The following is a 27,897-nucleotide window of genomic DNA, read 5'->3' as shown; positions in this document are numbered from 1 at the left end:
TTTTTTCAGGGTAGTCCGGCTTTCCCCTCTCATCAAAAATAAACATTTCCAAAATGCAACTCGATCCGGAATTTTTTTTGGTCGTTAGACTATTTTAAGTGTATCCCTCGTTAAACAAAGCCGGCAGATTTAAATTCAATAATAAACTGCTAAGTAGACGATTCCCGTCCAGCTGATAATGTGTGCACATTTTGCAGGAAAATTGCAGGAAAATTACGAAGACTGTCAGCTATCATCATTATTTTAATTGTCATTGAGGATAAATGAACAATGTCTTAACAACTTCAAATATTCTAAATTCACACCTTACCAGTTACTCTAGCACAAACTCACGGCCTACCCCTTTAACACGACACACCTCATCGCTATTGCGAGAAACGGTTAATGTGGCCACATTTTTGTGGCCCTGAAGGTTAATTTACAAGTATCGATTACCGGGCCGTTTGGCCCACTTTGATAAAGTAAACGAGCCGACAAAAAAAAAACAACCAGTGTCAGAGCAACAGATTTTCACCCCGCGCTACACCAACAGGAAAAGAAATCGGCAAAGAAATTTTAACAAGTGTAAATTGGTGATTTAACGTCCGATTAAACTTACTTATCGGGGCCATGAATCGGTATGTGTAAACTCGCCTTCAGGTGGTCGTATTATCGGGTTTACTGTCATTGTGCGTAGTCTTTATAATTACAGTGCGACGCGCCTTACCGTGGCCACCCAACAAACTTTTTTTACTAGTTAGCCAATCAGGATACATGAATTTGATTAACGGTCACGCCTCCTTGCAAAGTCCAACAGGCAAGTGACGTAACAACGAATTATTGAAAACATGTCGTTTTGTATTTTATGGCTAACTTGTAAAAAAACGTTTGTTGGCTGCCACGGTAAGGCGCGTCGCATTGTAATACTGGTGTTACATGAGAGAATAGAATACATTGGTGATTATTATACAGTAAAATTCAATAAAAGAGTTCGTCACATTTTTGTACAAATTGAGAGAATATTTACATTCAGAGAAGAAATACATATTAAAACGTCTGACCCATGGTCATGAAAATAAAATACGTACAGCATATAATGTTCACAACTATGGTAGTGCAACCCATGTATGATCTTACTAAAAATATCTCTTCTGATGAACCCATCAAATTGAAACATCAACATACCTCGGGAACTCCTTTACAAATTTGAACTTTTGAAAACTGGTCTGTTAAAATCCCTTTGCCAAAATGGGAGATCAAATTCCCCATCACTAGGAAATCGTAACAGGTTGTGACCTGACTGAATTTCTTTTTTTAACGATTGCATGCTTTAATTTACAATGAGATTTTTTCTGCGACCTGTTTTTTTCTTTTGTTAATCGCAAAGGTGTTTGGAGTCCCTTTTTTTTCAATCCGGTTCCTATTCTCAAATGATATCGAATAATGAAGTTAAAGCAGCTTTCTCAAACTCCCGGCTCCATCCCTTCCATACGATGTCAAATTCCCCACTCTGAGGACAAACACCGATGTAAAATCCCACCCATATGAGCACGGCAACGATTCAAATACCTGAGGAATGTCCAGGAAATACCGATGTCTCAATTCGATTGGCACATAACATTAAAAATGGATGCCCTTATGGACGTCCATACATGAGGAGGAGAACACAGTCCCCAGAGGACTTGATATAATTATACTATCTCTCTAACTAGTATTTATTTATTCACTGTGAACATTTCACACAAGCAACAAGCAACATTTACTTTGTTCTCAAAAAGAGGGCACGAGAGTAAAGAGGTTATAAAACGATGTTTTGGTTCATTTTGCGATTAAAATGTAGTAAATCATTCGAAATAAATGTTACTGCTCGCGCATTCGATCTCACGAACAAGGGAAATGCTCCACGAGAAAATTGATATGCACTGTCAGATATAAAATGATCACTAGGATACCAACTTGTTATCCCGTTAAGACATTCTACTGTACTAAACAGTGTTTATGCTAAATGCTGGAATGTTGGTTAATGGTATTTAACATACGGTATCAGGAAATTATTGCTTGACACTCAAACATTTGTTGCCTCGCTCCATAGACACCGTAACATGGAAATTAAATGTGGTCACCGCCAGCCACACCATTCCCGTCTTCCAATCTCAAACAGGTGATTGCCAAAATGTTTGTCTCTCTTTTATGATGGTTGTGCTTTACTGCGCTCTATGATTGGTTGGCAAAATGCGCGCCATTTTTTCAACCAATAAGAGGCCAAACCAAACTGACCAATCGTGTCTTGGTCGCAACGCGTTTCCCGCGCTTGACGCAGGTTACATGTATTTGCGTTTACACTTGTTGTGATTTGCAAAAGCAATCACTTTGGTTTCGGTTTTATGACACTCAATCGCAAACCGCTATATCATATAAACAATTTGGAAGAGATTGCTGTACCGTTATTTAAAAACAGAACTCCCTCTTATTTCAAATATAATTTGCCCTTTTTAGACCCAACTGGTGTCAATTAAAAAATCAGCCCTCGTTAACCTCTCGAACGAAAATATGAAGTGGTTCCTCGAACAGAGGCAAACCATAATCAGATTTAAAAGGTATTTTCCATGGCACCTGAAAGAACTTGCAAAAACAAATGGACTATTTTTATTATAATTATTATTATTACTATTTTTTTTTTTTGAAGTTTCAATCCAATTCCATGCCATCCGCAGACAAAGGGACTTCGTTATATTTTCGGTACATCAGTGAGTAACAAAACCCCAGTATTATTTTTAGGTTACCGGAGTTCAAAGGTACGAGCAAATAAAAATGCTACATTTGGAAGTCATCATGGAAATGAGCAAATGTCGATATTACGGGCTTGTTCTATGTACAGAACACAGTGCTCCTAAAAACGAACAATTCTGCATAAAACCTCTTGGGCCCGTAACTTAGGCGGCCAAATAGGTATTCTTCAAAACTGTTTTATTTCAATTGGTAGTATTATTTCAGTGCAATTTGCCAAAATGTTTCATGAAATTGTTAAGATTTTAAAATTGAGAGCATTCAGAGAGAATCCAGTATTGAATGTATGTTGAGAACATTGCGCGCACAACATGGTTTTCAGGCCCGAGATATCTTTACGGCCACAATACGTATTTCTATTTTTGAAATCTCTTTTTTATCGATTGGTGTTAATGTTTAGTTCAAAGTTGCCAATATGTCGCCAAAAATTCTTAAGATTTTAAAATTTACCTTTTAACTTCAATGAAGACTGAAACTCTGATGAGGAACATTGTGCACGTAAAATAGTTTTCGGGCCCGGTAAGCTATCGGAACTTTCGAGAAAAGGTCCAAGCTGACGAACTTAGTCTCATCGTAGAATTTAATTGTCACAATAACCCCCCCCCCCCCCCCAAAAAAAAAAAAAAAAAAAAAGAGTGAAAGGGTAATTTTCAACAATCAAAGTCGGAAAATCACTTTGTAAGTAAAATACAGCGTAACAAAAATCACTGAAAAGCAAGGCAGGAAATACTACTGCTTTGATTTTCATTTGAATCTTCACGCGGTCGAATTTAATCCAATAGTAGCAAAGTATTCGCCTCAGATTTGAAGATTGAACAACCCTTGCGTTAGTGACCTTCATAGGCCTTTTTCGCGGTAAAAGTCCAGGATTTTGAAAATGGATCAAATAACAAATGGAACACAGGGATTGTATAAAAAAGCTGGAATTATACACTTAAATTCATTATAAACTTCGAACAATTTAAATATCCGAAGTCTGTAAAAGCTGTGAATTTTAAACTTAGGATGCCGTATTTATTCGATTAACCGTCCACCTTCTTATAAGCGCCCACCTACAATAAGCGTCCACCCTGAAAGCCCAAAGAGTTAATAAGCGCCCACCCCACCCCAATCCCAACAAAAAACATTTCTGTACTAGCCCAGCGTGAAGTAAGAGGAGTGTCACTTGTGTTCCAAAATTGGTTTTAGATACGGTAGTTAATGAACTTGTTTATGTTAGCTTTTGCACTTTGTTTTGTCCAGTTGAAGCGAAATTAACTTGTTATCCCTTGTTTTTTTATTCTCTTAAAATGTCCTCGCTTGCACAAAATGTTGGGAAATAATAAGCGCCGACCCTCATTTGCCCAAAATTAAATAAGCGCCCAGGGCGGTTAATCGAATAAATACGGTAATTGACCAAAGGGATTCTCTTTTCCAATGATTCTTCTGTTTAAATCCGAGGGATTTGGTTCGCCCAAAGAACAACAATCGCATTTTTTTCTAATTATTATTTCTGGTTTCCTTATGTGAAAGTCACCTCGTAGTAGGCAACCCTTTTAAGCCCCTAATAAGATGTAATGATTCATACCGCATGCTCGCAGTTGCCATTAGGCTCATAGTCGCTGGATCGCGCCGAGCTTGCTCTCTTGCGCCGCTCAGTAAGTATCTTTGAAGAGGCCCTTGTAGATGTGGCTCCATATAAATTTTTTCCAAACAGGGCTAGGAGAACTCTGCGAAAGTCAGGCATCTTAAATGTATAGATGATGGGATTGATAAACGAGTTCGTATATTGCAACATTTTAGTAAGATATACCAAGTTCGAAAAATCTTTAGTCCTGCAACTCCTCTTACACACGACAGGGGCGACGATATTCATAACTTGGAATGGAAGCCAGGTCAAGACGAAAATTGCGGTGACCAAAAATAGCGTCCAAGCAAGTCTCTTGTCTTTTTCTAGTGACCTCTTCGTCTTCTCGTGCATCCTTTGTCTAACCTTGATCCAAATGCCAACGTACGCCAAACAAATTACCACCAGGCAAAACAAAAATGTCACGATCACAACGTACACAAAGTCATTATCTTGAACCATTTTCTGGTCAACAAATATTTTGATAGAAAGCAAAACAGCAGCTAGGGTCCAAATGGTTGCTATTGAAAGGCCGTATACGTAACTGGGAGTTGTTCGATGCCAGTTGGGAAGAGCGACAGAATACAAGCGCTCCAAAGATATAACTGTTAGGGCAAAAACAGAGGCAAACCCTGTAAAGATGTCGATCAGTCTTGGTACTAGGTTAATCCACTCGATCAACTTCCCACCGTTGGAATAAACTACCAAAGTGTGAAGAAACATAGGCAAAGAAATTATACCAACCATCATGTCTGCGATTGCTAAGCACAGCAAAAAATAATTTGTTCGTTTCCGCAATAACTTGCTGCGGGTAAACACGAGTATAGTGAGGGTGTTACTTAAAATAACAAGGGCATCGATTATCCCAAATCCAAAGCACCATGCTACCATCTCTTCATGACTGAACATTGGTGGTGGCGGATTAGATCCACGTGAAGAATTGTCCGGACCAGGGTCGGAGGAGTTATTTGCCATGGCTGTTATCAGTCACTAAACGAGAACAAACGGAAAGTAATTAACATATAAGAAATTTAAAGGGGAAACAAATCAGTCAATTATCGCGGAGTAACTATGTACAACAAGATGGGAAAATCATAGTTGATGTCCCCTGGCATGGCCTTTTTCTAACCGAATGTAATAATAGCTATCGGCCTGATTTTCTCATACTTAGCCGGAGTACCAGGCTTTTCGGGGGTGCGGGATGTTCAACACAAGCTATTCAATGCTTTTGTGTCAGGCCTTCCTTCTCTTCCTACCTTCCTCTCCCTAGGAAGGCCAGGTTAACTCATACGGCGCAAGCACAAGCACAAAATACCTTCGTGTAAAAAAAAGAGCTAAGCAAACACAAGCATAAGTTCAAAAGGCAGTGGGATCTTCTATTTTAGTGTGTTTGCGTTTCTGCTTAAATTGTTTTTTCGCCCGCGTTAACTGAGATCGCGCAAGCAAAAAAACAAATACTGTCACAGTAAAGAACGTGTACCAAATGGATCAGTTGTCCTGCAGGGGTGAATATACTTTCACGGTGCTTATCGCACGTGAAAGAACCATAATGGTGCGCGACCTAGGAGATTCACGAGTAGGCTATTTAAAGAACTGAGACTTGGCGGGAAAAACCGATGGTATCAATTACATGGCTATGCATATCGAGCCCAGTATCGAACTGTCACTCCTTCACTTCACTCCGTCGCGAATTTTGAAGACCTCTGAAGAACTGTCACTGCCAAAAAGCTGTTTAAGTGAAACTGTCGTTCTGAAGGATTCCCCTTTGGTAATTTCAAGGGTAAATTACAAAGAGAGGAGTGAGAACGCTGAAACCATCTCGCACGCACTGATTATAAAAGCGCAACGTTATAATTTCCTTTTACGTAGAATCTATATGGCCTTTTTCAACATGGAAATGTCGGTGTTTTTTAGGTCAGCTGAGCAGGAACTCCATAGCTAGAAGTTGTACGTTTTTGTAAGTGACATCTAAGAAAAATGATCGAATTTTGCTACTTTTATAATCAGAGAAAAAAAGTGCCTTCTTTGGTTTTCTTGAACGCGACTAAGCCGAAGCTTACAAAAGCCAATAGTCTTAATAACTTTTTTATGAAACTTTATTCATCTTCAGTACAGAAACCCGCTAGTGGGTGTGAAAAAAAAATACAAGGAATATAAAACGTAAGCTACTTACAACGTGACAACAAATATGGAGCAAATACATAATTACAACGTGACAAACAAAATAAAAATATAGCTAATTACGGCGTGACGTGGAGGCGGAGTCTAAGACAGACTCCACGGCGTAATTAGCTATATTTTTACTTTTCTTGTTACGTCGTAATTAGTTATTCGCTCTATATTTATTGTCACGCTGTAATTAGCTTTATTGTATACTTCTTGCATTCACGTCACACGCACTAGCGGGTTTCTGTACTGAAAATGGTCTCATCCGAAACATTTTTACTTTAAAACACGTCGTAACTTTCGTAGAAATTATTTCATACCTGCTGGCTCTACGAAAATTTGGTAGTCTCAATAACATTTTGAAAGATAACGGTTACTTCTGTTACGAAGGCAGTACTGTTTGACAGAAATTTGAGATAAAAGGACGTAGCTATTTATTTTTCCTTCGCTCACAAATTTGCCTCCATCTTTTCTCTTTCCCGTGCTGGGAGTAGGCACCCCACTCTTAATTCATAATAGACATTTTCCGAAACAAAAAATGAAGGAGTCACGTGTACGAAAATTTAAATACACACTGTGCAAAAGAGATGCTCCTCAAAAGCCATTTTTACGTTCATGTAGTCTAACATGTACGCTCAGCTTGGGAGCAAATGCAGGAGTGCACCTGGGCCAGCCTCTCCAACTGGGTCCAGAAATGTCCAATCTTCTACACTTCACATCCTTTAGGACATCCCATCGAGAAAATGCACGCTAACCTAACCTCAACTCTCACTAAAACACACATAATTCTGTCCAACATGAGTCATATGAAAACGACAAAAAGGCCTGCTTTATATGAAGTACCCAAATTCAGGACTAAGTGCATTTCTGGACATTAATGATCGCCACGTGTTCCGAGGTCTTCCTCTCTTCCGTCGAGGACTCTTCAAATAATACTAGTAACCTAACCATCTCCATCTCCGTCGGAGAATCTCTTTTTCAACAGGGATTGTTCTTTCCTTTTCCAGAAGTCTTCATCACGAACAGTCCCTGGCCAATGAACTCAGTGATAGCTCGAGCTATCAGCTTCAAATCTCAGGCAACTGGATTTTATAGACACTTTTCGGCACTGTTGTCTTGTTTAAAAACCTCACGACTATTACCGGCGTAAGCCTCGACGATTATGATGACAAAGCATCGAAACCATCGATACGCGTTCGGATTTTTGAATGTTGTTTGGATGTTTGCCTGTGAAATCTATGTTCTGAAAATAGCCTACTGGCCGCGCCCAGTTATCAGTTGTGGAAATAATACTACTTCTTATGTACTTTTAAGTACACATTAAAATGTGTGGTACTTAAATAAAATAATGATAATAATAATCACTTCGGCGGATATCTAAAGACGGTGTCTGAATGAAATTGACGCAATTATCCTTAAACTGAGAAAAAAAAACTTAAAATATGCCTACTAATCCAAAATAATGGCGTTTTGAGATGTCACATGTTCACCATTTTGTTACTGGAAATGAATAGCACAAAATGGCGGCAAAGACAAATTTCAAACCGTCACATCTTTAGAGTGGATAGACCTACTTCAGTATTTTTTAATTTTGAGATTTTTCGGGGAAGGCACCAAATTCTTTGTATACATTACCAGAAAATTTAAACTAAATTAAAACTCTCTTATTTGAGTGGTTTTAAATTTAGTGTGAAAAATACTGTAACTCCCTAGTCGGCTTGGTTTTGCTTGGCTAAAAGTCAAGCCATCCGTATCACAACCATCCGTCAATTGCTCACTCGTTATTTCCCCGCGCAAGTGATGGCATTTGCTTTTATTTGTTGCCCGTTCTGATTGCTCAACCGCTTCAAGGCCTGAACCTTTTGTTTTTGGAAAAACCTCTCAATCACTAATGATCAGTACATCTGACCACAAGAAGGAAGATGAAACGAAATTTGGCACATTCAAGCGGTTGTGGTCTGCTACGAGTCACGTCGTATGCCACGTGACCTTTTGAGCAAAGCTTCAAATTTTCCGGAATTGTTGATGGACTCGTGACACACGCTTAAAAAAGTCATCTTCCATGTTGAAATATTTCCAGCCCTTCACATTTGGAGTGAATTTCCGTTATACAAATACTGAATTAATTTATGAGGACAAAGGTAGCTTTTTTCAAGTAATTCATGTCTTGATCACTAACAAATCCACTTTAAACTGAAGCAAGGAAGCCCATTCCGAACGTAGAAAGCAAGATATGTGACATCTTCCGTTTGCCGACAAGAAAAGCTATGCTATCCCTTACTTTTCTGAGAGTTCTAATAATAAAAACACCAACAACTATAACTTTCTTATTTTGGCAATAGCAATTCCATGTGGCGAGCAGGAGGACCTACGCTTGTTAATAATTATCTATGAAACTCTATGGAAGCATAAACAATTCACCGAACTGAGAGAGACCGACAACACGAGGAGACACACGACCAAAGCTACTGAATACAGAAGACAAGGAAAACAGGAAGCAAATAGCTGTGATATGCATTGCACTCATGGATGAGGACGGCGGCTCAAAGCTGACAGCGAGGCTCTGGAAGTTTCTTTATTGTCGAACGGTCACAAGTCAGATTTTGACATTATAAATATAGAAGATTGCATACACGTAACGTTTCCAGTACTGAGACGATATCGAGAAGGTCAGGTGGTTAAAATAATAGTTTACATATTTTTGAAATTAATTTCCATTGTCAAAGATATTCTTGAGTTTGCAGCAAAACACACCCCACGTGAAATTAGACCAAAGTTTATTATTTAAGTCCAAATCCTTTTTTAGACCGGGAGATAAAACATGCAACAATTCAGGCGAAAATGTGCCCGTCCTACCGGACAGAAATGGCTAAAACTCTTAGCCATTTGTGACTGCACATACGCATACGGCTTACAACAGGGGGAACGCCCCACCACCACCCACTCCTTCTCCATTCAACCCAGTGGGGGAAAGTCACGGTAAGATCTCATACATTCAGCGCCATCGGTTTCGTGTTCAGATCAACCATAATACCCCAGCTCCGAAGATTTAAGTTATTTAAAACATGGCGTAATGCCAGAGGATATAATATTGTGCTTCAGAAACAAAATACTTCGAAACGTGTCCCGCGGGTGATTCAGTAGGAGATGTAATGAATGGTGAATACTTGATGAGCTAGGTTAATGGAGCAATATCCTGATATTTAAAAAGTTGAACGATTAAGAACGGCGTTTTTAGTACGAAGAGTTAAATTATTGCCCCAGAGAGTTGAACTACTTAAGTTAGGTGAGAGATAATATTGTGTGATTTCATAAACAAAGTCCTTGCAACGTGACCCTCTGGGCTACAATAAGAGACGTAATGAATGCAAAAAATCCGAGCTAAAAAAAGCGGACAAACCTCTTTAATAGATACAACGTTGAAGGGTCGAGAAAGGTGTGTTCAGGAATAATAATTAAAAATTTGCCACCGACTGCAATAGGAAATGACAGTCACAATTACAGGCCCTTGATTCTTGTTCAATGTCAGTTGTTATATTGTCTAATTTTCCTCCAAATAAAATAGTTCGATGAATACTCTATTCGTATATCGCTCAGAGTTAAAGATAACGGAATAAAACTACTTCACAACGAGAAAAAATCCCGTTGATTTTGAGACAGACCAGTAAGTCGTCCGCTGAAGTAACAACAACAAAGGAAAAACATTTCCTTAATTATTCTCTGGATCACGTCAGGTTGGGATTGAGCAGTTAAGAACAAGTTTCGTTTCTTAGCCAAAACACAAAGAAGGGAGAAAAGATTTCGAAGTGAAGGTACCTCGGAAGTAATGTAGATATCTCACTGAACTGACCTACAGTTGGATGGCATTTGTGTCGTTCACCGAGTCCTTGGTTGTGCGACGTAGATCCCTTGCTTGCTTCTTTAACATCGAAAGCGGATTGCAGGCCGAGAAACGTCGTCCTCTTATGTGAAGTGTAGAGATATTCAGACAAACATTTTTAAGAGTGAAGAGGGCGCAAAAAACAACAAACACTTTTTTCATGATATTTTGGCGTACATGACGTTACGTTTGACTTCCGTGACGTAACATCCTATTGTTCAAATGGAAATTGTGCCATAATCGTAGACATCACAAAGGCTCGGGGCATATCGCTTATAGCTTCGCATTGTCTGTTCCCGTCCGTAATTATTTCGAATAAAGCAAACAATCGCAGTTCTTACTGTCATAAATCCCTACATTATTATTCATTTTTATCATTGATAAATCGATGAATGCACTTTTTTTCCGTTTTGGAGCTTATGAAATTTGACAAGGCGCGCGAAACGTACTGCATATTTGATAAGCTGCCAAAAACGTGTCAAAACATTAACATAAGAAATCACGCTTCAATATCACATCCGGCATTGCTGACGAGTTCTCTCCGTTTATTGTTGCCGCAACTTTTTAAGTTTCAAAGCGGAGCTACTACAACTTTATGTAGCTAGAGAGGCATACGAGATTCCCCGTGTAATAAGGCTATAAACATCTACTATGAGCATAGGCCAGCAAAAGGGACGATTGGAGCGGTTGGGCTTCTTGGAAAACCACAAACTTGCTATAAACTCTGCCCTTTCCGGGATTGTTGTGATTCCTTATGCAGATTTTCAAACTTAATACGTAATACATGATGAAACCAGCATTTTACTACGATGAAACGCAAATCTCGCGAAAAGAGTTGAGTTTTAGTAAATACAAGATTGAAAGTAATCCCGCAAATCCATCGCCTGCTAGGCTAGCAATTGAAGCTACTTGGTTTTTGCGGAATTCGAGCTATTAATCTATAATCCCGTCTTTTCTGTCAACGAAATACATACTCCAGAAATATATCTGCTAGCTCATTAAAAGGGAGAGTTTAACATTTTGTTTTCCGGATATAAATAGGTGATTTTTAAAATATTGTTTATACGGATCGACATAACCCCCAGAAGTAACCCTGACATGATCTGAACTTATTCCTAAGACAAATCGCAAAAAGCGTTATTAAGAAAGCGAAATACATGTATGTACATGTGGACTGCTGGCTGATGACTGTTTTTAATCCGACTAAAAGGTATGTTAGCTCTTGATATCACCTCATATTACGTCTGTTTTCCAATTTTAACTACTAAAGAAACAACAAACAAACAATCAATACTTTTTGCCAAACTAATAAGCGCGAATGTAATTAAGAAATGATAGTTTTAAATAGCGTGCAAACATTGTGACCAGTGAGCTGTGGCACAGCCCGATCGAGAGTAGAGTCCACCAGGGGACTAAGGGGACTATTGACATCAACTTAACAACTATTCAGTGTTAAAATGCCCAGTGCTTTCCTACACAAGGCGGCCTGTTTATGAATTTTGTCCTTAGGGAAATTTAAGAATTATTCTTAGCGATCTAAAGATTATGCAATCATCCAAACTGCTCTCGACTCGATGTTATACGATGGATATTTTACCACGGATCAGATTTTACAGAACCTCTTGTTATCGTTTACGCGACAGTCGAGAAAACCGCAAAAAACAAACCAACTGGCTTTGATCAAACTCGTGCGAAGAAGGTATTGAAGGATTCTTGGGTCATGTTTGCTTCAAGGGCAAAGGTGAGTTGACTGAATTCCATATATTTATGTTCCTCAAGTGTTTTCGCCCGCGGATATCCACCCAAAGTCACCGAATTTGACTAACATTACGCCCTTCGAATGGCCGTACCTAAAGCACCTAGTCAACCGAGCTCCGAACAAGTATTTGAGCAGTCAGTATGGCTAAATATTTAGCCGGAGAATGATTCTTTCAGCAACGTGAGCGATCAGCTATAAACTTCGACACTCGACAACACTCGTTTTTCATCTCGTGTTTCGCACCGTCGAGGCAGAGAATTCAAATTTCTTGAATGCAACGCAGAATAATTGCATCCATGCTTATGTTACAATAAAACGATTTTTTGGTTTGCCCACGCGACGTTCGCGGATAATAAAGTTGCGTATTATTGAACCGAAACACTGATAAACACAAACATCTGCATATCTGTGTCTTGACATACAGAATACAAGCTGGTAAATTTCACGCTTGTTAACATTGTATCGGCAATATATCTCAAAATGGAAAAGTGCTTTCACTTACCAATCCAAAATATCGTTATCGCTGTAAGTAAAAACCGCCATTATCGGGCACGACTGAGCTAAACCAGCAGTAAACAACAACAAGGTCTGTACAGATCAATGTCTCCGTAACATAAAGGCGGATATACTTTGTACTTTATACGGTGGATTTCGTGACGGATACTGTATATTGATTAGATCAATCGAGACGTTCTCCTAGTTGACCTCTTAAACATTTTAATGTTTAAACATCTGCGTTGTTATGAGATTTGATACTTTCATATTAAAGTAGCGACGCTTCAACATTCGCAGAACAGCAAAACGATATCCAATAAAAAAAATCAATCTATACCATTATTATGTTGTTTATAGCACCTTTGTCTCGCTTTATTATTGCTCTTTTGAATTTTTCCCTTCTGTTTAACCTCAATAAAGAACACTGTGATGAGTGGCGTTGGTGCCGACAAATATGAAGAAAAAAAAAAAGAAATCAAAGATGTCGCTCGTATTCCGGACACGTATCTTGAACCAAAGGCCATTGAGAAGCTCGGTATACCTCAAGGATTTCTTAGCTTATGGTGTTGAACATTTTGTCAGTTATCCCCAGCGGGGAATTCGAAGAGAATAGAGACCCTGGGAACTAGGTTGAGGGATTCGCATCTCCGCCGTCACTAGCCTACCTGGGATACCCCCACCACGACCCCGTGAGCAGTAATCAGAACAGGCTTGCCCGCAGTTTCTTTGTTCTTGGTTGGAATACTCTTCTCGGCTGATTCGTATGCTGAGGTGCATTTGCTCCTATAGTACGTGTAAGCCGGCTTTATGTGATCTCAGAAAACTGAGGTGATAAAATTGAATAAACTGGACGTCAGATATCTCCACATCACTCGCCCTGAGCGTGACTAGTATAAGAGACGAAGCTGGGACCATCAGGCCACTGCGCACTAGAAATGAATAAAAAACGGGCGGAAATACGGCCGGATAGCACCAGGGCCCATGAGTGTAAGAATGAGTAACGTATTAGTAAATTTTATTAGGTTAAGTGCTGAATAATAAGCGTATTTCGATACTATACCTATGCCGGCACGGCAATTATATAGATTCCCCTCCCTACGCACACCCTCCAGGCAAGCTAGTTTCCGGGATAAACACCTTAGTGTTCCCCAGTTGGCTTGAACAGAGTAAATAGTTAAGATTGAACTATACGCGGCCTATCTGAGATACTACTTGCACTTTCAAGCTCCATCGAAATAATTTGTCATTGCGATTAATATGTACAGCGATTGAGTCTCCGGTTCGCAGTCCTAATGAGACCAGAAGCCCAACTTTGATTCAAGGAGTTCATGATCAATCTGTTGTCGTAGTTGAGTAAAACTGCATGCCTATTAAGCTGTTGGTCGAGCCATGTCTGCACTACAAACGATCGTTCACTCTCATCCATTTACAGTGTAAAGAGAACTACATGTAAACTTACCCGATTTGCAGTACAAGATTCAGTCGAATCGGTGATATGCACGTATGGTGCCAATTTCTGCATATGTTTTTCAAGTCAACGTTTTAAAAAACATTCTGCCTCTATTTTTTTAAACCGAGGAAAATATGAACCACCGCATATTTCTAAAAAACATTCCCACACGGACACCTGCCCCAGTTTTCATTGCTATCAATAAAACTTGAAAATCTTAAAATTTTCATACAAACTGCAAGGGCTTATTGTCCGTTTTTTATTGATCACAATTTTGATAATATCAGCTTCCGGATTATCTCTAAAATCGCCCCCGCCAAAAGGCCAAAATTAATACGTTTTTTCCGGCATTTGTTGTGCTTTTCATTTAGCTGGCGGCACCCGGTCATCGAATAACAGGCAATCAGGTTGGGAATCATAATATCGGGTGTTGTGAGTTGGCGACATTTTGATCGAACGCGAACAACGCATGGATGGAAATGATGTGGGAGTTATATCACTTAAACACAAACGTGGGAAAATCCCTTGTCATGTCTCAGGAAAATCAGTAAGAAACGACTAACTGGGAGGTCTTGTGGTTTTCGTTTGAATGGTTATACCTGTAGGCTTTTGCGCACATTATAAGTAATATTCCACAAGCCTCCGTGTCGACTCTGGCAGTCTTGTGAATGAGGTCGATACCACCACTAGATGTGGTTCAAAGTTCGACGGTAATTAACGTTTTGTTTTTAACGCTTTCTTAAAGATAAGTTGTTGGAAGAATGGTGACACAGAAACTGGTCTTTGCAGATGTGAATACCGAGATTTATTCCCTGCCTTGGACATAAACCAATGAACGAAATCAAAATATCCAGTTACAAAGCAAACAAAAACGACCCAATAGCTTGGATGTGAAGAACACAACACTCAACGCTTCTATTTCATAGGATGTACGATGAATCAACTGATTTTGAGCGTATTATGAATTCATAGAGGCATATGAAATGTCAGGAGCGGCGGTTTATGCAAACTGGTGGTGGAAGACTCGAATTTCGGTGGACAGCTTGTGAAGCCTGAGTGAGATAAATTGCAGTGAGGTGCAAACAGTTTGTAGTATACAGCAAAAACAAGAAGTAAACTTTTGCCAAACGTGGAATCTGGAGTTTTTATCGCCCTTTCTACCGCTCTCTCTTCCTTCTCAACAAAAATGGTTTCGAAGCTCTATTTGAACAGAAATGCAAATGGAGTAAACTATAATCCTAAGTCCATTAATTCATTTCTGCCCCAACAGTGCTTACCATCAAGGGGTCGTTCTCAACGCCCCCTAGAATTGAATTTCCTGTTTTCAGCATTCTTTTTTTTAAATTCCAGTTTTGAAGCCACTAATTAACAAGTGTCAAGTGAGGATGAAACTTGAATTAAATAACAAAAGTGATAAAAAATAAACATTTTAGTCCTTAAAAGGGAAAAAATAACTACTTAGTAAAGAAATTACGAAGGTGAAATATATTTAAAAAAGCGAGAACAAAATAATGTAACAAACAAAAACTGCACTGTTTTTTTTCAAATAACATGCTGCCCGGTATTATTGCTCTTAGCCAGGTGGTATTGACTGAGAAAAAGATATATTACGATTAAAATTAGTCCATTTTTGGCCCGATAACTGACGCTTTTAATGAAAATAACATATACGAATTGATACAATCGTGCAGTCTCTGTCATTTCCAAGAACGATAAATCAGAGAATTACATTAAAGCAGCCTGGATTTCTGCAGAGTTCAGATCAAATAATCTTTAAAAGCATATTATATGGTTCTGAAAAAAGGAAAAATCCCATGAATTCTCTGTCTTTTTTAGAATAAGATCCGTATTTGTTGCTGTCAGTCTTCTTTCCAACAAAATTTTCTAACATTTCAACATGAACCTAGTCGAGATCAATTTTATCGTCTTCGTGGGAATTAGCATTCGCGGCGAACCTGTCAAGTGGACGGTTTTAAAAGAACTGTGTAAAAAGTTCCTTATCTTCCCCCCTGGTTTACCACTAAGATTCGTCACGATAGTTTTACACCTCAGTTTTAAAGAAAAAAAATGTTACCCCATGACTTAAAATCTCGCAAGAGATGCAGCATTTAAAACCACATCTATGACAAAAATTATACTTATTTCTGTTTTGTTTGTCGTTAGAAGTGAATACTCACCATTCAAAAGCACAAACCCATCTCTGTCGCCAAGAGAACCGCTCTGCTTTTTCAGCAACTGCTCAGACGAAAGGTAACCTGATGCACCCGTCAGGAAGAACTGACCGAGTGAATAGCCAGGATTTAATGTTCTCGGTCGTTCTCCAACTCCTGTGTACACAATAAATATACAAGATCCGTTTAGCTCTTTTTTCTTTTTCCGGAAGAGTAATGCCGGAATAGAAATGCACTGATTGTTGAACTTTGACTGACTGGATAGGATTCAATTGAAAATCGTTGAAATCAATATTAAATAAAAATTGTCATCTGTTTACCCATAAGACAAAAAAGAAATTAAAACGAACGCTTACTGCGCCAGAGTGTGTTTCGCCCTAACAGCCAGTTGACCTCGATTGTGGTTTTGTTGTGTTATCTATCTCTGCCAATCGCGAGAACATTCAACATGCAAATTTGTCTCTCGACCAAGGGTTTCTTTGTTTGCTATTTTAATGATGTTTTCAATGATTGAACGTGTGCTCTTAAAGCAGTGACACAATATGAACATGTATCCGGAGTTGGTCAGTTTGAAACTTTTGAGTGCATGGGTTGTTTGCGTTAATAAGTTATCCGTTGAGAGGCTATTGGATTATCCCTTTCTTGATCCACTCAAATTTGAAAGACTGGGCAGTCAGTTTCACTCCATTTGTTACAACATAAAGCTAATACGAAGCCTAAACAAAGGGCACTGCTGATCTACTTTCTATATATGGTGGTTCATAACTGGCAAGGTGATTTATCACACAAACAGAGATACGTCAGTGGAAATAGAGTTGTTTGCAACCGAACAATGGAAAATGGCAGAGAGAAATGGCAATATACAGTAAGAATGATCGGCACTCACATTTCAGACTAAACTGTGCATTGAAAATGAATATTTAATTTCGTTTCGGTCTGTTTTGAAGCATGACTAAATACATGTACTTCTTTTTTAAATTAATCCTTGGGGCTTATTTTCATAAGCTACTTGTAAGCATACCTTTTTTTTTTCATGATGTGCATCAATGAAGATTCGGTATTGCGGAAATTTTGAACATGCCTTCAGTTTAGTCTTCTTACAAGGTTTTTAGAAAACTATATCATTTGAGCTGAATTCGATGCAAGGAGTTTTCGTGATAGTGTTTATTTCCCACAAGCCTGCAAACCTTATTAAATCTAGCAGCTCATCGAAAGCGATGACTGCTACAAGCAGCTGTTACTTCACATAAATAAACACCAGTATACAATGCAAGGTCAGTCTGTTGTTCTCTGAAAAAAGAAGACTTGAACAAAACTCTGCGAAAATTAGTAACGAGTTTTAGATGACAACCCGGCGCTGGGCCTAGTTTCATTTATCATACTGTATTTTTGTAAAGATCTCCAGGCTGGTCACATTCGCGGACTGACTTGACTAAAAGTTTTTCCTTGTGTTTCTATTCATGCACTGAGCAGTATCGCGAGAAAAAGCCTATAGAATTGCGACTGTATACTTGTAAAAATGGAGCGACAAGCATTTAACTATTAGTTTGAAGGCAAACCGGAATTCGGGTATTATGACTCAGGCGAAAGCCATACTTTGTATCATGTATTGCTGCGTTTGACGAAGTTACTGTGTACCATGGTGTAGAAGTGTTCGCCGGAGATCTAAGAACACTCCCTTACAATCAGCTGAGCGGGTTCAATGTTTTGCAACGAAAATGTTCTTTGCTAGTATTCAAGATTTTAAGCATGAATAAAAAAGGCGTTAATTACGAGATACCATTGAATAATTTTAAAAGGCTCCTCTTGAACACAGAATTACCTGGAAATAAATCAGCAACGCAAAATAAAAACAAACAATTTAGAATCGCCCTTATGATTGTAAGCAAGGGAACTGGTGAAAGATCAGCATTTCTATGGCAACTCATCGGCGTCCGAACTATTTCCTCCGATAACAAGTCGGCGATTATATTCGCTAAACACCAAAACAAATAGAAAACGCCGTATGACGGCGATAGGCTCAGTTCAAAGTGATGACTCCAGCAGGGCCGTGGAAAACATAAAGGGCACCCACCATAAAATACAGTTGTTGCTACGAGCAATTGCGACCAGTGACAGAAATATCCGCACAATGCGAATGATTTAAAATAGACGAACAGTCACTTAGTCTGCACCGTGTTCTCTTTGAATAGTCTATAGGGAATACACAGCTAAAACCATTCCCGCTTCAAAGGAAAAGAGAACATCCTTACCTGTTAGAGTGATCCAATTGGGAGTACGCCTTTTTCACTTTTTTGTAGAAATCTTCTAAATCAGTTACTACTTTGCTATAAACTGCTGCAATGAAACTTTGTGTTGTTAATTTACACTGAAATGGGCTCTCAACCGCGATGTGGCGAATATGCAAATCGCTGATCTACTTACAATATTTTGATCGGCATTAGTGTTAGTTTACCTGTACGAACAATAGGCTAATTGAATTCCTGAAAGCCTCGCTGCGCCGCGTTCACTCGATATTCGTACCAGTGACGGCGCAGGATCGTGGTAGACACGTTCTCTGGCTAAGCCTTGGACAGATAGCCCCCTTTTTTCTTAGGGACAGTCACACAAATGATAAAAGTAAAGTAGAATAATCGCTTTTTCGTGTTAAATTTCGCTTTCTAGAGGCGCAATCTTGCCCACAATCTACTCAGCGGTTGATGCGGCCTGCGCATTTTGCGGGAACACTCGATAGCGTAGACGTTTAAAACGTTAATAATGACAACGGGTATACGGTACGCACGTGGATAAAAGAAAAAAATGAATTAAAAATAATTGCAACGTTATTTGGCAAATACCAAGAAGCATATGTTCAGCGTCCCATGACTGGGGTACTGATATTGATGGATCAGTCATATGCGTCAATAACTACTCATTTGCATGAAACCCAGAAACTAGAAACCACATTACACTGTGAGATGTATAACTGTAGGATAAATGAAATGATCCGGAAGTGAAATTTTGATCTGCTTCTTTTTTGGTGTATGTCTGTGTGCTTTTCAGAACAGTCTACATGATTTGTCGCACCGGAGTCGGTGATATAATTGAATGTCAAAACTGCCTTATAAGGCCGAATGAGGACTCTTCAAAAGCGTCGAGTACTCCAGCAGATCGGTTGAGTGAAAGGAAAAGAATTGATCAATCTGTAATGCGATCAACTAAAGGAGATCTCGTACAATTAGTGCAGCAAGCAAAAAGTAGTTGTGTTCTCAATAAAAGAGAGCGTAAACTTAATACATCGATTGTTTATTACTGTCGTGGACTGAATATATTTTATGTCTGTAGGCACTTTTTGCAAAGAGTGCCGTCAGTTTTGTAGAATGAGCAAGGGCTCTCGCCTTTTCAAGCCGTTGATGCTTGATAACCAAGAAGGAGCTAGAATGCAGATGACCGGCAAAACTGACTGAAGGGCCAGGTTCCTTCATATATTCAAACATACGGTTCTTTCAGTCAGTCATTGGTTTGGTTTAATTATTCCTTTCTGTAGCGATTACAAAAGAAGAAAACATTTGCTTTCCAGCCGAGCAAACGTCGGCCAAGTTAAAGTTCCAACAAACATTACATGGCCAGCGAAATGCCACATAAAAAACATTTAATGAAATATTTAATATTGTGCCAAGTAGGCGGTTTACTTTAAAGGTCGTTTTAATTGTCACTGCCTGAGGTAAGTGTAAAACAAAAATTATAATTTGAAGTGTAAATGGGCGTAAACGTTGCGTTTGTTTATGTCGCTGTATATTTTTACGGTGGTTAGTTTTCATTGCGTACTAAGCCACACTCTGAATGATAAGCGGCACGCACTCTGTATCAGCACTGGAATTTTCTTGTTATATTTAAAATATTGTTTTTGAAGGCAAAGCATTAAAACAACAAAAACAAAAATGAAATGTGTCTCGGTTATGAATATTTAGAATACCTTACAGCACAAAAGTTCAGTCGCAAAGAATAACAAGCTTTCAGGTAGAGACAGAAATTTGTCCTCCTGCGCTGTTTCAGGACCGGCAAACCGTCATCGACATAAACCGTTTAACTCTTCCAATTACTCTGTATAAAGCGGTTCATCTGGTTCTCTTGGTTAATTTGTTTTTATGATCGGCAGTCCAGCTGGTGTGATTCCCACTGCGGTATGTTGTTTTTTTTTTATCAGACTCGTTGTATATTAATTTTTTCATTAAATGGTCTTAAATGGCACTGAAATACAGTGTGTGTCCTCTGAAAGACGTGTACCTCAAACGTGCATAACTTTTTTAATTAAACCGTATTCGAATAAACAAGGTTCTCTTCTCCCTTCTTGATTACTTTAGAACAAGCTGAAGCCATATGATTTAGCGGCAGAATAAGCAAGATTTGGCGTGTGTTTGCGTGATGCTTGCGGCACCGGGAGGGGGTTGGTGGATAGGTTTACTCCTCAAAATGTTTAGTAAGAGTGTCCTGCGCGGTCCTCCAAATCCTGACCCTTTTTCAGAATAAATGTGCAATGTGTTACATGTATTTAAACTGATATGTAATTTACCCGATACCCGTTTTCAGAAGTCTCCTGTAATACCCATACCCGTTTTCAAAACTAGGTCATAAATTCACCAAGATCTACAAGCGTTTTCTAATCTGGCATGCGTTTCTCAAAGCTCCAGAAAAGGGCCCGAGAAACTATTCTACGTACTGCAATGTTCACTAAAAGAAAATGGATTTCAATAAATTTGAAATTTAAAACTTTAAAACCTTTTAAGAATCGCCATGGGCTAGTTTGAACGATCGATCGACAGAAAATGAATTTGAATAATAATTCCCAGGCCGAAAAATTCTTTGATAGTTTTGAGAAACAGACCGCTGGTCTCGAAAATCCACACACGGTTTTAGACTTCAGAACTAAGTGGTTAAGATATATAATAATTTTCAAACCAAAACGGCTCAAAAACCATACCCTTTGGGGAAGTACAAACATACCTCAAAGTGTGGCTGACTGAATTGGTGTTCTACTTGAATCTAAAGAAGCTCACACTTCGCGGTTACCGAGCAACTGTTACACGTAGCCACTTGCACCACTCCCGGCCACACTATACAGATCCTCTCTTGACAGATACGTATACAGTGGGAATTAGTTTGGGCCCACGGATATCCGTTTTGAAGAAAAACTCAAGAACAGCAGCTTTCCATAGCGGGGTAATAGAGATAAGTTAGGGACCTTATGCACGGAAAACTGACATCTCTGACGTGACGCGTTTTTACCCTTAAGGAAGGTACCTACTTTCGTTACTGCGCATACGTTCTGCGCATCTCGAGATACTCGGGTTTCCTATGGGTGGTACCTACTAATACAGGGATATTTTTTTGCGCGGTTTAAAACTATGCGGAGAGAGCAGAACTTAGCAAGTGCTTTTGGTATCCAAAAAGAAAATTGGGGGTAACCATGGATTTTTCAGAGAAAATAAAGCTTCAATTTGGAAAAAACACCATACATTGCTTTGTATTTTACTGCTTTTTAGAACAATTGTTGCTTAATTATATCTAAAAAATGCGTGATTACCCCCAATTTTCTTTTTGGACTTCAATAGCCCTTGCTTAGATCTGCTTCAGTTCCGCATAGTCACAAACCGCGCAAAAAATCTTCGGTATTAGTAGACACTGTCCTTGAGTGAGCACAAAATTAGGACAACAAATTAACTGGAAAATAGCCGCGACAAGAGATTTCAAATCGCCTTTTCCCCATTCCGCTCACGGCTTTGCTGCTTGTTCGCCCAAAGTTTCGCCTTCGTTCAACATCCGCCAGCTACACAGGCTAACGAAAATCGCTCTATCAAGACATACCGTAAATCCTTGAATAACCGCCCCCTCTAGAATAGGAGTTCCACTCGAGTAGCGACCCCTTATGTGTCCCGCAAATCGTCGCTGTACTTCCATCCCATAACTTTTGAAACACCTTGAAATATTGAAGGAGAGTGAAGATATCCTCTTAGTCTCTAGAAACTTCACTTATCAACTCAAAAATAATTTGAATTGAGCGCCCTGGAGCTCATTTGAGGATTTACCGTACTTTAGGCTTCAATGATGGAAATTTTTACCTGCATTACGAAAGAAAAACGTCTTTTTTTTTTAAACATACATCATACTTGTAAAGCATATCTTTTATCAGAGAAATACAGATTAGTTTAGCTGTTTCTAACTTGTTATCATTAGCTTGCCTAGGAGGGTTAGTAGGCGTCATCGGAGAGGGAAGGGAAGTACAGACGGCGACTGTGTAGAGTGCGATAATTGGATTACTTGGACTCAATCGGTAGGCATAACGTAAATAACCCGTTTCTTAGAGCAGGCGTTCCCTATTCCCCACGTTTTAACCCTCCCCCTCCTTGTTCAAGCATGCTACGCAAGCAGTTGCTATTTCACAGTAATAACCAGTTGTTTTCTATTTTACTGATTAAACAATGCTTGATTAATGAAATGCTAACACCAGTTCCCTTAGGAATACTACTACGACTGCGACTACAAGTGCGACTACGATTGCGACTACAATTTACGTAGATATACGATTGCGACTACTACTACTACTACTGATGCTGCCGCTGCAGCGTTTGTACATTGGACCTAGCAGTTTTATTTCCATGAATGCCGCTTCAAAAATTTATTTCGTTAACAAGAAGCCGAACATTCTTTGCCTGTAAAAAATATACTAGTCAAGGAATCGTACCTGTGTAACTAAATAAGATATCAGAGCTGACTTCAGTTACTAGACAATCTGACCGTGTCCCTAGTAAGCATAACCAAATCCTATTTTCTGGTTATAACTTAGTCTAAACTGAATAATCTATCTTGCCATCGTAATCCCACCGGATCACACTGACACTCAACTCACGTGCTGAGTGATTCGTTTTGTACGCGATCCTGATAGTTAATGCAGGATTATACCCGCGTCTCTCTCACCCAGTTTTTGCAGAGCATTTGTCTTACAGCGATCCTAAATTCGGGGACCTTAAGCGAGTAGATGGCGGGGTTAGCAAAAGAATTACTGTAATGAAGCAATTTTCCAAAGTAAACAAGGTCCACTGGAAAGTTTTTCAGGAAAGACTCGCTGAAGTTTACGAGAATGTTCATGATGTGAAAAGGACTCCACGTCAGGACAAACACAACCGTTATAATAAATAAAGCGGTTGCTAGACGATTTTCCTGCTTAGACACGGCAATCTCCATCTTCGTTTGATTCCACAGACGAACACGTAACAAAATGGCGAGGTAGGCAGCACATATCACCAGAACTGAGAGCACCGACACCCCCGTGAGGTAGTATGTGAACGTTTTCTCAGGAAGCACAAATAGAAGAGTTTGTGTGCTTAAAATGTAAGCCATAGCTGTTGTACCAGAAATGGCCCACACTGCTGTTATGATGATCACATAAACTCGTTTGCTAGCCTTCCAGCGATATTGTATAGGGTACAGTACACCATAGAGTCTTTCAAGCGCGATGCAAGCTAGTGTAAATACTGAAGCTAAGCCAGTGAAGACATCAACTACTGTGTAAGCGTGTTGGAATATTACAATATCGCTGTTAGATGGAGTATAATTGAATGCATATACAATGTAAATGTACATTGGTAGGGCCAAAGCTCCCACCATTAAGTCAGCTGTTGCCAGATTAATAAGGAAATACCCGCCGAATTGCCGTGGAAGTTTCTTTTGTAAGAACACTGCAATGGTTAGGGCGTTACCCGTTATGGTAACTGCTGCCACGAGGCCATATGTTATACACCACGAGACTACTTGAAGATGATTAATGGGAAAAGAAGCTGCAAATGTTGAATTGTTCATGGCAGTTCTTTCGTCGCAAAACAGGCACTGGATCGGTCGACTAGCTGAAATATATTGGAAAGATGAGAGAGGTGTATTAGTATAGGCAATATAGAATTCAAAGTTTTTTTTTGTACATGTTAGAGTAAAATGAATTTTAAGAGGAACTTTGGCAGAGCCAAATAAACTGTTTGAAAATGACACTCGAGGGCAGCTCTGATTGGCTCAGCTGATTTTCAAGATAGCCTTCATGACTATTGAAACAAACACTAAAATAAAAGCATCTGTTTAATTTTCAAAACCACAGCCAAATTTTCATTTTTCAACGCCGGTAAAGCTACGGGTATTGTAAAGTTCCTTTCACTGACTGTTACGAAGTTGCTGAGTGGTATCAAGTCAAGCATCGACCCACTCAAATATGTTGTAGGCTTGCCAAGGCTAAAAATTTGATACATGGTTCAGTATCAGTGCTTTAGTCACGTGACCTAAACCGTTCTTATTTTCCTTCTTCTATGACTTAACCGTTAGGAAAATTTTAATCACATGACCTAACGAATGCCAAAAATCTAAAAAAGTAAATCGTTAGTATCGTCGTACCAAATATTTTAATGAAAAACGTAGATCAGGAAAATTTTTGAGTCCAGATACCCTCTTTTTCAAGACACGCGTTTTGTGACATCATCAACCAAGAATGTCACTTGACACTTGGAGACTTTTACTCAATAAAACAAGTCGAGCATTTAAAAATCTTACTACGGGGTAGGTTAGTTTATAAACAGAGAATAAATTGTATTTTAAATCTCTGAGGGGATTTTATTCTTTGACTGTTGTGCTTCCAAATGTTACAATAATGTTGTGCAAAGGTACCTTTAATGGGCATGGAAGATATAATACCTCAGTTTATAGCTAAAGAGTCGTTAAAGAAATGTCACACGCTTTGTGTAACCCTTGATATGTTTTGATTCGTGTTTCAGGCAGCCTTTGTATCGCCTTTGAATCAAAGGCGATCAAAGCCGAATTTTCGTGACGTGGAACTGAAACCCCGTGAGCAGTTCAAAACGTCTACTTCAGACACAATGACATCTTCAGGCAGATCAGTGAGTTGCCCCTCAACCTGGCTGACTACTTCCATTTCATTGCCTCATTTACACCATGTTTTTCTTTCGTAGTCCTTTCACCCCAATCACCGGAAATGTTGAACAGTGCAATAATAAACAAGGTTCAGGATCGCTGTCAAACTACCAAAAGACCACGAACATGCAGCGCCGATAAAAAGTATCGCTTGAGAGTCTTCCATTTCATGGTCAAACTGGGGTCAATAAATGGTTGGAATCATTTACTGACTGGAAGTTTGTCTGTGGGTGTTCAGTTGACTATTATCTGTGTTATGTATTATCAGTTGGCTGATAATGTGTTTATTTTTCGGCGCAATTTTTAAGTAACAAACAAGAAAGAATTGAGGTGCCTTTAGTGCTTTTACTTCTTTGACAAGCAATAATTATGGTGACACTGTCAACTGAACCTAGCGGACAGATTTTCCGGAGCATTAAAAAAAAAAATATCTCTGTTATTCACTTGCAGGGTTACCTACACACCATGTTTGAAAGAACAGCGTTTCTTCCATCATCACTTAATGTAGTAGAGGCAGAAATGTTTCATCATGGTCATGAACTGTTACATTAGGGTGGTTCTACAATCAGCTAGACTAAACAATTTTGTGATCGTATGCAAGATTACGAGCAATCATGAAGTTACCTGGAAGAATTGCTACAATTTCTGTTTGTTGTCAAATGTAGACCATTTGAGGTAATGTTTATTTTGTAAAGTACCATTCCGTGCACGTTCCCCAATTCCAAATCCCGTTGAAGTTCCAATTAGACTATGAATCTACTTTGGAAATAATTTTACTTATTAATTCCTTCAATGTATGGTCCTGTTATGAGAAAACACCAAGGTAGAAACTGCATTAAAACATTATGTTTTGACTCGGAGAAACTGACCTGTCAACCGAGCATCCCGTGTTAAATGGCGTACAAAAAAATGTCACGAACCAACTTCCCTTTGAATTTAACTCTGAAAGATTGTTGGAATAATCTTTACAGTATAATTAACACACTGAAATCTTTTTAAGATAATCACTGTATGTACATAAATGATATTTATCGCACAACCACACCAACACCAGTAGGCGTAACAACTTCCAAACTTCTTTTAGAATACTGACCTGTCGCACCCACAAGTTAGTCAACCAAGCTCTACCGGTTGTGAAGTCTTCCGATTCTTCTACGATATGTTTTCGGTTTCTTAGTTCCTTCGCGACGAAATGAACAAGGACGTACCTGGCCAAACTCGGAGTTTAACTGCTCCGGTTTTATTGTCCACTACCAGCGTGAAAGATGTTCCACTAATCCTTAATAGTAAGTCACACGCCGAGCTGTCGACGTCAACATGTTTTGACGTTAAATGGTTGGAGAAACTACAGTTGCTATATTGGCTTTTAAGGATCTTTAGGATTACGGGCACCCTGGCTGGCACGACCGAAACGTTATGTTGAACGTAACTGTGTCTTGACAGTTCTAGAAAAGCAGCACTTAATAGCTTGACCGACCACACTCCGGACTAATTTGTAGACTCAACTGCTGACGTGAAACAAGTCTCGAAATTTATTGTCGTTTTTACCTTCCATCTTCTCAACCACAACCACACCAATTTGATGCTAATATTATTGTCGATAATTGCATTGACAACTTTGTCATGATAATTTTTATTGATGCCAGAAAGTAACGCGTCAATCAGCATACGAAGATGAAGCCTTTGTTCTTTGCATTCGCTGTTATCTCAATCTTCTTCATGCCAAACAAGACTTCACCCCAAGTAAAACTTTAGAACTTTTAGTGGCTTAGTCAGTGGATTTTATCCGAGATGAGCTTATTCTGTTTGCTTTTTAGGCTGATAAGGGAATCATCATTTAAAATCCAATTTTCATGCAGATATCAGCACCTTAATTACCAGAAGATAACAGTTATTACGCACCTACCTACCAACATATTGTTGACTCAAGCAATGTTGGTGTGTATTTTTTATTAGAGAACAGCTTGCTTAACATTAACTATTTAAAGAAACGTTAATTAAAAACGAACGGGCTTTGTTTCCTTTCTTATTAGCAAGTAATGATACGGTGGTAAGTGGATATTTTGTTTTGTGGTAGTAAACATTTACGCATTGTTTTAGAACTCAAATTAAATCCTCGAAGGAGACAACTGGATGCCTGAAAATCAAATCAACAAAACGGATTTGTTTTGCCTACTTTTGTCTGGGAGCCTACCTACATTTCATTTTTTACGGAGAATTGATTTCTTGTGTAATGGTAAGATAACACTCGCTACCAATTAAAACTAACTTTACATTAAACTAAGTTTGAATGACTGTAATTTTAATGCAGAGGTGTAAACCTTTTGGTGTTGTTTTTCAGATTTAGCTGCCAATTGGTTGACCCTTTGTTTAATCAACATATGGGTTATTGCAAGAACTTTATACTTCATGAATAGTTTTCTTTGTTACTGTGATATAATTATATTTTTAATAGGTTCAACACTGAATTGAAATAATTTATAAAACCAGGTTTCTTTTACATGGCAATTATTTTCATCGTTATGATAGCGTACAATTGGTGTTGCTGGGTTTAATTTTGTAGAGGAGACCCTTAATTAATTGCGTCGGCGATAATGGCCTTGTTGCTCCATGACTGATTTTTTCAAACCCGCTTAAAGTATCGGTTGCTGAATTTTT

The 27,897-nt window shown here is 38.9% G+C and overlaps 2 protein-coding genes and 1 long non-coding RNA gene across 8 annotated transcripts; 1 reads left to right on the top strand and 2 right to left on the bottom strand.

Moving 5' to 3' along the window:
• Positions 1-227: 227 nt before the first annotated feature.
• Positions 228-20,193, bottom strand: LOC146453188 (somatostatin receptor type 2-like). Of its 5 annotated transcripts, none has more exons than XM_085096914.1 (3): positions 18,546-20,193; positions 16,300-16,449; positions 228-5,362 (listed from the first exon to the last, which is right to left on the bottom strand). In XM_085096914.1, the coding sequence occupies exon 3, from the start codon at positions 5,345-5,347 to the stop codon at positions 4,328-4,330; it is 1,020 nt and encodes a 339-aa protein (XP_084953040.1). In that variant the 5' UTR covers positions 5,348-5,362; positions 16,300-16,449; positions 18,546-20,193; the 3' UTR covers positions 228-4,327. The 5 variants fall into 5 exon arrangements, with proteins under 5 accessions (XP_084953040.1, XP_084953042.1, XP_084953041.1 ...); XM_085096916.1 differs by lacking the exon at positions 18,546-20,193 and adding an exon at positions 16,650-17,170; XM_085096915.1 differs by lacking the exons at positions 16,300-16,449; positions 18,546-20,193 and adding an exon at positions 12,680-12,832.
• LOC146453187 (uncharacterized) lies at positions 11,744-26,122 on the top strand. 2 transcript variants are annotated; one of them, XR_014859554.1, is made up of 3 exons: positions 11,744-12,159; positions 25,083-25,205; positions 25,690-26,122. It is a non-coding gene; the product is annotated as an uncharacterized LOC146453187 (long non-coding RNA). The 2 variants fall into 2 exon arrangements; XR_014859555.1 differs by lacking the exons at positions 25,083-25,205; positions 25,690-26,122 and adding an exon at positions 13,093-15,737.
• On the bottom strand, positions 22,493-26,990 carry LOC146453186 (somatostatin receptor type 5-like). Its single transcript, XM_085096919.1, has 2 exons — positions 26,333-26,990; positions 22,493-24,173 (listed from the first exon to the last, which is right to left on the bottom strand). The coding sequence occupies exon 2, from the start codon at positions 24,127-24,129 to the stop codon at positions 23,227-23,229; it is 903 nt and encodes a 300-aa protein (XP_084953045.1). The 5' UTR covers positions 24,130-24,173; positions 26,333-26,990; the 3' UTR covers positions 22,493-23,226.
• Between the last annotated feature and the right edge of the window lie 907 nt (positions 26,991-27,897).

The sequence above is a fragment of the Pavona decussata genome, unplaced genomic scaffold, assembly GCF_977016875.1.
Source record: "Pavona decussata unplaced genomic scaffold, jaPavDecu1.1 SCAFFOLD_345, whole genome shotgun sequence".
NCBI classification, from domain to species: domain Eukaryota; kingdom Metazoa; phylum Cnidaria; class Anthozoa; order Scleractinia; family Agariciidae; genus Pavona; species Pavona decussata.
The sequence above is the reverse complement of the archived record's forward strand: the minus strand, read 5'-3'. Positions and strand labels throughout refer to the sequence as shown.